At 60.0% G+C, this 10,065-nt stretch overlaps 2 protein-coding genes across 5 annotated transcripts; one reads left to right on the top strand and one right to left on the bottom strand.

Moving 5' to 3' along the window:
* The first annotated feature begins 323 nt into the window (after positions 1 to 323).
* UBE2T (ubiquitin conjugating enzyme E2 T) lies at positions 324 to 5,340 on the top strand. 4 transcript variants are annotated; one of them, XM_076358143.1, is made up of 8 exons: positions 324 to 371; positions 1,349 to 1,424; positions 1,522 to 1,642; positions 2,002 to 2,071; positions 2,603 to 2,708; positions 3,211 to 3,309; positions 3,750 to 3,833; positions 5,039 to 5,340. In XM_076358143.1, exons 3-8 carry the CDS (start codon positions 1,534 to 1,536, stop codon positions 5,162 to 5,164), a joined length of 594 nt encoding a protein of 197 aa, XP_076214258.1. In that variant the 5' UTR covers positions 324 to 371; positions 1,349 to 1,424; positions 1,522 to 1,533; the 3' UTR covers positions 5,165 to 5,340. The 4 variants fall into 4 exon arrangements, with proteins under 4 accessions (XP_076214258.1, XP_076214257.1, XP_076214259.1 ...); XM_076358142.1 differs by having other exon boundaries at positions 1,349 to 1,642; XM_076358144.1 differs by lacking the exon at positions 1,349 to 1,424 and having other exon boundaries at positions 339 to 371.
* Positions 5,333 to 9,114, bottom strand: LOC143170139 (tetraspanin-18-like). The gene is made up of 7 exons (XM_076358141.1): positions 9,058 to 9,114; positions 8,668 to 8,862; positions 7,995 to 8,069; positions 7,576 to 7,674; positions 7,182 to 7,361; positions 6,813 to 6,896; positions 5,333 to 6,290 (listed from the first exon to the last, which is right to left on the bottom strand). The coding sequence occupies exons 1-7, from the start codon at positions 9,112 to 9,114 to the stop codon at positions 6,243 to 6,245; spliced, it is 738 nt and encodes a 245-aa protein (XP_076214256.1). The 3' UTR covers positions 5,333 to 6,242.
* Positions 9,115 to 10,065: the final 951 nt, after the last annotated feature.

The raw sequence follows: 10,065 nt of genomic DNA, 5'->3' as shown, positions 1-10,065 counted from the left end.
ACGGCGGCGGGGCGGCCTCGGGTTCCCCCCCCCCCCCGCACCGCCCCAGGCCCCGCTCCCCCCCCGTCCCGTCAGCGCCCGCGGCTCGCCCCGCACTGTGTAAGCCACGCCCATACAGCGGGGTTTTACTGAAGGGGCGGGGCTTGTGCTCCCGCCTGCAGGGCTCTTCCAATGGCAGCGCCCCTCCACTTCGAATTCGAACGGCCGCCGCCGAGGGGGCGGGGCCGAGCGAGACCCAATCAGCGCCGGCGTGGCGGGCCGTGGGGCGGGGCTGCCCGCGAGGCGTCCCCCCTCGTTGCTAGGCGCCCGGGGGAAGTCCCGCCTCCGCCGCGCTGTAGCCGGGGCCGCGCCGCCGCCGCCTCACGCCGAGGGTGTGTGAGGGGGGGGGCGTTAAACCGGGGGGGGGGGGGGGCTGTTCCTGGCGGGATGCTGTGAGGGTGGGGGGGGCTTTTGGGGGGGGTTAGGCCATGGGAGGCCATTCCCATCCTTGGGGAGGGGGACGGCGGCAGTTAGGCCGGGGAAGGTCGTAAGACCGGGGGGGGGGGGGGGGGGGGGAGCAGTCCTCGTCCGTGTGAGGGGATAATTGGGCTGAGGGAGAGGGGTCCTGTCTGGGGAGGGGGTGAAACCGCTCCGCCACGGAGGTAGTCAGGTTGGGGGGGTGCAGGTAGACTGAGGAGGGGTTAGGTAGGTCCTTGGGGGGGGGGGGGGGGGTAGGCCACGGGGGTGGCTTCTGGTCTGTGTGGCGTTAATTGAGCCCGGGGGGAGGAAGGTAAGGCCTTGGGGGGTAGGTAGGCCAGGGAGGGCTTCCCCCCCCTCAGGGGTGAGCGGGTAGGTCTGGGGTGGGTTACGTGAGCCAGGTCCCGGCTGTCCCCCCTCGGGGGAGGCCAGGGGGTGTCCCTGTCCGTGGGAGGTGGGGTTGTAAGCTCAGGAAGGGGTTCCCTGTCCGTGGAGATGCGCAGGGCAGAGCAGCGCGGGGGGAGGAGGTCCCTGCCTTGGGGGGGGTCATGGGCATTCCTGCAGTAGGGAGTATCCCATCCCTGAGGCAGCTTTCGGTTTTCCAAAGAGAGCGCGGTGCCTCTGGGGTGGGAAGAGGGTCCCTGACTGCTGGGGGGTGTCAGAGGAAGGGGGCGTTGGTGGGTATCCCAGTCTAAGGCACCTCTGGGGGTATCCCTGTCCGTGAAGGGACAGTATTTCACCCCAAAGGGACGAATGCCATCCCAGGGCAGGTGTTACAGCCCCGTTAGGGGTGTGGAGCCCGGGCGTGGGCTGGGAGAGTTTATGAGACTCGGCTGGGGACTGAGGAGTAGGACTGATTATAAAGGGCGGGGATCTGGTTCTCCTCCTCCAGCTGGGTGCGAGAGCAGCTCCAGGAACAGGCTCCTGAGACTCTGGTTATCACATCAGGATAACAACTTGAAACCCAGGTTAATTCTTCTTGGCCAAAAAAAAAAAAAAAGGTCTCAATGTTAAGCGCTATTTTTGAAAAGCTAATTTTGCCGGCAATAAAACCCAGTCTCTTAGAGTTTCAGCACAATGCAAAGAGCATCGCGACTGAAGAGGGAGCTCTCCCTCTTGACCACAGAGCCACCTCCAGGCATCACCTGCTGGCAAAATGAACACGGGCTAGATGACCTACGAGCACGTACGTAGTTCCCTGGTGGGACTCTTCTATAAGTAAGGGATGTATTAGCTCGCTGCTAGATCTGGATTCGCCGGGTGGCGTGTCCTTTATAAGCCGCATGGAATTTAGGAAAACACTTAGGGGGGTTTGTTTTTGTTTCCCTTTAAATACAGCTTGGCCTGTGGCTCGGTCGGTCTGCCTACAGTTTTGATTGCTGCGGGGTGGAACTGGTCTCAGATCAGATGGACTTTTTTTTTTATTTTATTCCTGGATCTGAGCAGTGTTACGAGTTCTGTCACTGGGGGGGGTACGTGGAGACTGTTGGACAAACTCGAGTGATTTTTGAATGTAATGCTTGTGTTTTAAACTTGCTTTTAAAGAAATTTTAGGAGCTGCTGACACACCATATGAGAAAGGAATATTCAACCTGGAAATAGTTGTTCCTGAAAGGTAAGTGAGCAACGACATCTAGTTCAGTAGCTGGTGTAGTGCTTCCTTCAATTACAAGTTAACTGACGGAAGGTGTTTGATATAAGTGCTACCATTTTGGTCTTTCCTTTAGCCTCCCAACAAAGAATGCGGTTGATTACATTCCTTCGTTTATGGAATGTAATTATTATTTCCGTCGGCTGATACAGTTATTTCACACTGGACACCCTAAGATGTGCGATTAACGACCTAAAAGCACTATGACAGGATCTCTACCTTATCATATTGTCTTAAAGCTTTCTGGAAAGGAGCTCTTTCTTGAGTAGAAAGTTTCCCATCACGTTTGCTTCGTTGTGGAAAGCTACCCAGGAGAGTGCTAGTCGGACACAGCTGAAAGCATCGAAGGCAGAGCGCTGCCTCCTCCAAAAATTTGTGGGGAAGGATGTCAGTAAACGGCTGGGAGAAGGAAATAATGGCATTGCTTGGGTGATGAAGCAACTGGCGTACAAATATGAAAGTAATTTTTTGTTTCTTAACACTTATCCCTCAAAGGTACCCGTTTGAGCCCCCGAAGATTCGCTTTCTGACCCCTATCTATCATCCTAACATTGACTCTGCTGGAAGGATTTGCCTGGATGTTCTTAAATTACCACCAAAGGTAAGACAGCACTACTTGGGCACGGGTAAGTGAGCCTGAAGAGGATAATGAACTCCTTATCTTTTTCTTGTAAAAGCCTTATTGAATGTCTGTTTGCTACTGTCTTATTTACACAGGAGCACGGGAGTAAAGTTTTTGAGCGGCATCTCCTTTGTTTAAAGACTAGAACATGACCTTCTTTGTTCCATATAAGTTTCCAAGGTTTTAAGGATTGGAGTCAAAAGGCATTAGGTGGCCCTGGGAAAATGGGCTACCCCAATACCGACCCAGCAGAGAGGCGCAGGACACAGCCTGTGGTTGTCGGTCAGGCTTCCTCGGGGAGGCCACAGCCTGTGTGTTGAGAACGGATCTGGTGTTTTCCGTGGGGGTTTAAGTGCTCTAAGTCCTGAGGCAGCTTGCGGGCGGGTTGGGTTTAAATGCTGTAAGTCCTGGGGTTTCTCCAGGCAGCCCGTGGGCAGGTTTCTTTCTGCTTAACTGCTGCTCTCGCCCCGTTTCCTTGAAGGGTGCGTGGAGACCTTCCTTGAACATCTCCACGCTGCTGACCTCCATCCAGCTGCTGATGGCGGAGCCCAACCCTGATGACCCTCTCATGGCAGACATAGTACGTGAGCTCCTCTTCCTCTCTTGTGGCCGTGGGCACAGACTGGGAGGGAACGGTGTGTTAGACTTCGGCTGTGCTTCCACTTCACTCGCTCTGGATTAACACGCTAGCACATTACGTAGCAGCGTAGCTTGATCTGGATCAGGCCTGGGGGCATGACTGCGTTGCCCTGAAGCAGGCGGGGCGAGCGGTACAGGGTTTATGCCAGCAGTGGAAAAGAGATGGTGAAGGTCTTGTCTTCAAGCCTGCCAGTGCAAACGGCAGCGTGCCTTCTTCAGGCAAACTTAAGCAAGCGAAATGAATTTTAGGCTTCATGCCGCGTGCTTGTCGCGGTTTTGGTCCGGTTCTAGGAGTCCTAAAGCCAGACCTTAGTCCCAGCTTCTCGGTGTGGTGTTTGTATGAAGTCAAATCTCTGTCTTTGTCTTGCTCATTACATCTAGTCCTCGGAGTACAAGTACAACAGGCAACTGTTCTTGCTGAATGCCAAAGAGTGGACTGAGAAATACGCAAGCCAGCAGAAGAGGGTAAGGAACACGCTCTGCTTCCTCAGCTGAGTGTAGCTCCCTCTTTGGGAACAGTCTGTCTTGTCTCAGTTTGCCGTTCCTGATCACTTTGTGCGGCTGTCTTTGGCAGCGTTCTTTCTTTCCTCCCCTTCTGTTCTGTGTTTTGGATGTGTATTTCATTTCATTATACTTTTTTTTTTTTAAGACCATTAGATTCACTCCTTCCAAATAAATGTGTTCATTCGCAAATAATTGCAGTGCTCCTCAAGAAGAATGAAGGACGAGTAAGACTGAAGCCTGATAAAACCCCTCCCCATGGATCCTGCAGCCCCGTCGCTTCCCCCTCTGCCCCGTCGCTTCCCCCTCTGCCCCGTCGCTTCCCCCTCTGCCCCGTCGCTTCCCCCTCTGCCCCGTCGCTTCCCCCTCTGCCCCGTCGCTTCCCCCTCTGCCCCGTCGCTTCCCCCTCTGCCCCGTCGCTTCCCCCTCTGCCCCGTCGCTTCCCCCTCTGCCCCGTCGCTACCAGACTCCGTGTTCTGCTGTGGTTGTGCCTTACACTCAGCTACGCCTGTTCTCCCCCCGTTCATCCGTTCACGGACTGGTCTCCCTAATCCCTGGCGAGTGCAGCCTTCCTGCCATCACCCTTCCTCTTTTCTGCCTCCGTTCTGCACCCTGGCTTATCTCACAGAGGAGCCACATAAAAAATAAATTGCACTTGAGCAGATCAAAACCTGTTCCCAAAAATCAGTTATGTTCGGACCTTCCCCCTTACCTGGCTGCTCTCCCTCCCTGCACCTGACTTGGACAACACGCTTCCCGAGAGGGGGATGTCTTCTACCTGGAAGCCCCACGGGTGGCGCTCGCTACTCCAGCTCCGGACACATTTGCAAGTTCATCGTCTGGGTTGTTAAAAGGGCTGGGGGTGAAGAGATCTTCACCCCGACACGCTTAGTCCCAGAGAGACCTGGCTTATACGTCTATGTGGCGCTTCAAGGCTCAACCATCATCCTGCTCTCCTGTCATCTCCCCCTTCCTAAAATTTCCAGCAGCGGGAGCGGGATAATTAAGGGTCGCTGCATAAAAGCTGGAAGCGCGGTCGGTTCTGATCTTCGTGGAGCGCAGGGTGTTCGGAGGTGTACGCACGCAGAGCCGGGAGCGCGCGGCAGTGCTGAGGGCTGTCAAACTAAGCTAGTCACAGCGGTTACTTTTATTTCTTGTGTTTATCGCAGGTTTCCAAGCCTTTGGAAGAGAAAATAAACCAAAGGGAAACGAGTACCAGCGATGAATCCACCGCGCAGAAAAGGAAAGGGAGTAACATCAGCAAGAAGGAGAAGAAATCTCGCCTGGATTCCTAGGTGGTTCTTGTTCTGGTTGTGGCCGTCGCCTTTGCTTTCACCGTCCTCTTCTCTTTACACAGGTGTACCTAAATATTTTAACCAGCATGTAGCTGTAGCAGGCTTGGTTTTTCTATTTCCTAAGGTTTTGTTGTGAGAAGTTCCATTATGTAAATAAAATCTAAAGCTTTAATTTATTTATATTTTTCTGTTTCGTTGTGTGGAGGTTTTGGAATACTCCCAAGAAAAGGAAAACTGGAAGTACCGGTTCAGCTTCCGCTTTCCAGCTTTCTCTCAGAGAAAGGGGAAGGGCGCCACGTATTTCGGTTTCTCTTTTGCTGATCCTGCCTCAGAACAAACTGAGAGCAGAAGCTGAGCAACAGCCGCGTTAGGACTAGTTTGTGGAAATCCTTCTCTAGTAAAGGCTTCATCTTCCTTGTAACGTCAAGGCTACTAAAGGGCAAGTCGGTCACTAAAACTTAAAGACTCCTAAGACTTAAAACTCCTGCTCTCCAGAGCAGCCCGACAGAGTCCAGTTGCACCTTGGACCACGTAACGCGACCCGGGCTGTGTCTCGACTCCGTTGCGTCTCCGGGAGGTGGCCAGTGACAAGCACCAGCTGAGAGGGATGAAGTAAAGCCCAGAGGGTGCCCGGAGGTCTGGGAGCGGGACGGCCGCGGAAGAGAGCGGGGCGTCAGGGAGGCCACGTGCGGGGCAAGAAGGCGGAGAGGATTGGGAGGAAGGAGGACAGGTTTTGGTGGCGCAACAGGTCAGAAGGTGCGCGGGGGGCAGGGCTCCCCGTCACCAGAGCTGTTTCGTCTTGCGAAGACCCATGGCAGGTCGCAGTGGGAGCACGTTTGATGCCCAGACTCCTGCTCTGCGTGTTTGCCCGTAAGGAATTTAACCTGTGTCCTGTCCCCGCTCCAAGAGAAGCGAGCCGGGCCCGTCCTTACGTGCCTGCTGGAGCAGACACAGGACTCGGGGAAGTAATCAGAGCGCTGAACTAGAGAGCTGCGCTCTGATAGGCGAGGAAGTGGAGCGCCCTTGCCTGCTGCTGTTTCCAAAGCCCTCGGCTTGTCTCTGCCGCGCCTCATCCTGCTCAGTCGAAGTTGTAATAAAGGCAAAAGGCAAAGAACATGGCGAAGATCTGAAATGACAGGAGGGGGGGGGGGAGCTGCAGGGCCACGCTCGCACCTTGCTGCAGCTGCTTGCTGAAATCCGAGAGCCCGAAGGCTGAAGGGCGGCTGTCCTCCGCTCCTGGTCTAACCAGGCATCGGGCGATGGCTGTGCCCCCTCGAGGGGCCGCGCGCCAGCTGTCCTGGTGCTGCGCAGGGGACGCCGCGGTGGAGGAGGCGCTTCTGACCTTCCCGAGGTCTGCGGGGAGCCTGGCACACCTCCCCGCCAGGGCCTGCGGGAGCAAAAGAAACCTCCTCCCTCCCCGGCCCTTTAACCCGACTCATCCGCAGCGGGAGGTTGGCTTTACACCCCGAGACGGAGCCGCTGCGCGTGCGCCCGCTTGCTGGGTGTGATCGTGACAGCTAGAGGCTTGGGTGGGCCCACCCTGAGCCCGTTTGTGGTCCCTTCACCCACAGACCACCCTCCCGGCAAAAAGAGAGCCTCCGCGAGGTGACCCGCTGCCTGCCCTCTCCCCTCCGGCCCCGCTCGGTACCTCGATGCCCAGCACGGCCAAGCTGCACGTCCCAGGGACAGAGATGTAATTCTGCAAGGTCCTGCCGAAGGTGGAGAAGCAGCCCTGGGGGGGAGGGAGGGAGATGCTGGAGGGGGTCCCCCACGCTCCCCACGGCTGCGGGGAGCTGAGGGGGTGACCAAGGTCTGGGGAGATCGGGGGGGGGTGTGGGAGGGCAGGTGGGCTGGGGTCCTGGGGAGTCACTGGGCTGCAGAACCACGGGCGGGTGGTGTCGCAGGCTCCTGTCCCCGCTGCTCAGGGGTAGAGGGTGCTGCTGCCCCGCTGCCAGGAGCCTGGGAAGTGCTGGGGAGGCTGGGGACAGGACAGGGACACGGCGGGGTCGTGTCCCACCTGCTCGTGGATGTAGCCGGGGCTCCTCTCCTGGCACTGCTCCCAGCCCAGCAGCTCGCCCGCCTGCAGGAGCCCGTCCCGGGCGCAGCATGCCCGCGGCCAGGGCGTCCCCGGGTGCAGCTCCTGGAAGCGGGAGCCATTCCCAAAGTCTTCGGGTCCTAAAACGCCACAACACGAGAACTGAAACAGAAGGGAAACGCCATCAACACGCTGTCAAAATGGGGAGGGGACGTCGCTTGGGGAGGTGACAGAGGGAGGGGGAACAGCCCAGCATGGCGTGCGGTGTCTGTCTGGGGTCCACGAGCCCCTCGCCTGCATTCGGGATCACCCTCGGCAGGTCCTGCGGGTGCTCCACACCCCCCCACAGCCCACCAGGAGCCTCCCGGCTGCTCACCGTGACCATGAGGGTGTTCCAGGCGGTGGAGAAGACCTCGGCACCCTCGTCCCCGCGGTAGTTCCTCCGCAGCTCGGACAGGAAGAGCTCCGGCTGGATCTGCGCGATCGGTGCCTCCGTGAGCACTGGGGGACCGGTACCAGGGACGGGGCCATGGGGGCTGCACACCCACCCCTGCCCAGCGCCACGCTGGCCAGGGCGCCAGCTCTCTTCGAGGGGACATGGGGACCCACCCATGGGACCCACCCACCCCGGTTCGGGCTTGCGTCAGGGTGCTGGTGATGAAGGTGAGGGTGAGAAAGGACGTCCCCGCACCAGTCCCAGTCCCCCGGGGGACTCGGGGCCACGACCCACGGCATGACGCAGGGAGGAGAGGGGCTGGCCACGCCGCGCACGGCGTCAGGGCGCGGGGACAGTACCTGTTTCCAGTGCACCAGGAAGAGAGCAGCCCCAACGAGCTGCGCGACGAAGATGAGGCTCACGAGGATGAAGAACTGGAAGGCAGCGGGATGAAGGAGTCAGAGACCAGCCCAACCCCGTGGGCAGCTCGCTCCGGCTATTCCTCCCCTCCTCTGCAGCCAGCCCTGCCCGTGTCCTGTGCCCCTGAGACCAGGGGGACACAGGGGACGAGTGCGCAGCTCCTGGGGACAGATGCCACATCTCCGAGCACCGTGGCTGCAAGGAGGAGGGATAAAAACAAGCACCAGCTGCCAGGGTCTGGGGGTGCCAAAGAAATCGGGGTGTCGGTGCTCAGAAAGGGGTTTCGAACCCTCACCATTGAGGGGAAAAGCTCGGAAATGCCGTGTGGGACAAGGCAGCGGCTTCAGAGAGAAGTGACCCTGCTCAGCGGCTTTATAAAATCCTCTGGGCTCTAAATTCAAAGACTCACTGGACTGGGATGTGTGCTGAGGGCTGACGGGGCCGGGACGGGGAACACCGGGCTTCTGGCTCCTCCGAGGACGCCCTGCATCCCCCAACACCTTCCGTCCCCCGGCTCCCCACATCCCGCGAGCTCCTGCAGCCCGCAGCCCCCTGCCCGCCCGGCTCCCCACATCCCGTGCCTTGCCTTCCCACCCGTCTCCCCTCACTCACCACCAGCAGCAGCGGCCGGCTCCGGCGCAGGGTCCCGCAGCACCCCAGGAAGCCCAGCAGCGAGAGGGCGATGCCCACAGCCAGCAGCAGGTAAGCGCCCGCGCTCAACACGGGCTTGGCAGCCACGATGTCCTGGAAACCAGCCGGGTCCACGGCCACCCAGACCCCCACGCCCACCAGGCACGTCCCCGCGGCCTGTGGGACACGCTGCGGTTATGGGGCGCAGGGACCGGCCCCAGGCACCCCATGGGGACTGGGGATGCTCCAACCTCTGCTGGGGTCCCCTCCCTTGGAGTGGTGTCACCCACCCCCTGAGCTGGCCGGAGATATCACACCCCCGGGGACGGGTCCCCTCCATCCCTCCACCCCGCCGGACCCAGGCGGACTCACAAACACCAGGACGTTGAAGATGAACATCAGGTACTTCATGCAGCTCAAGACACCCATGGGGTCACCGGGGGGGGGGGGGACACGGCAACGTTCGTCCCTGCAGAGGGGAGAGCAGAGCCCTGGCAACAGCCAGCCCCCACCTGCCCTGGACCCCCTGGCTCCGTCGGAACGCGGGGCTGCCCCCAACCAGCACGCAGCCCCCCCAAAATCCCCAGAGCATCTCCCATCCCCCGCCATCCCTCGCTGCACCCCCAAAAAGCCCCAAACCCCGCGTCCCCTCCAAACCCCGCCACCACTCACCCTGCGGGGCCAGCGGGTGACCCAGGCGCCTCCGACCTGCCCCGGCACCGGCAGCGCCTATTTAACGCTGGGAAGATTGGAAAATCCTCCCCCTGCCCCCCCACCCCCCCGCTTCCCGGTCGAGCAGCCCCCAAGAAACCCCTTCCAGCGGCAGCGGCATGAATGATTGATGGGGAACAGGATCCGCCATTGTGCCGGGCGGTGGCGGAGGGTGGAGGGGAGTCTCCAGTCCCGGCTGTCGTTAGCGGAGGTAATTAAACCTCCGGGCAGGGAAAGACAAGCCGGCCCCGACAGGCCGAGGGCGACCTCGGCCATCAATTATTGCTGCGGACGTTTGCTCTCCGGGGCTGTCGGCAGCCGGGGAAGCCCTCGACGGCCTTCAGCGGGGACCCGTGTGCGGGCAGGGCGGTGCCGGGCTGGCCGACGGCCACTGGGGACAGAGGGACAGGGACGGACGGACGACTGGGCCTGGCCTCTCCGGCCTGGGCGCCCCTCAGGCCTGCGCTGCCGTGGTAACGGGGCTGCAGCGTCACTATAACCGCAGGCCCGAGGGCGGCGCAGGCCCGGCCCTCGCCCCGCGGGGGTCTGCTCCCCCCTCCCCGGTACGGCCGCGGGGTGCGGAAGCTCCCCCGGCTCTCCCCGGTCCGGGCCCGCCCGCCGCCATCACGGGACTCCCGGAGGTGGCGCTCCCGGCGCGGCGCGGGGCGA

This window comes from Aptenodytes patagonicus, chromosome 22 (assembly GCF_965638725.1).
Source record: "Aptenodytes patagonicus chromosome 22, bAptPat1.pri.cur, whole genome shotgun sequence".
Classification (NCBI taxonomy): domain Eukaryota; kingdom Metazoa; phylum Chordata; class Aves; order Sphenisciformes; family Spheniscidae; genus Aptenodytes; species Aptenodytes patagonicus.
Note: the sequence above shows the minus strand (reverse complement) of the source record. Positions and strands in the feature narration are given on the sequence as shown.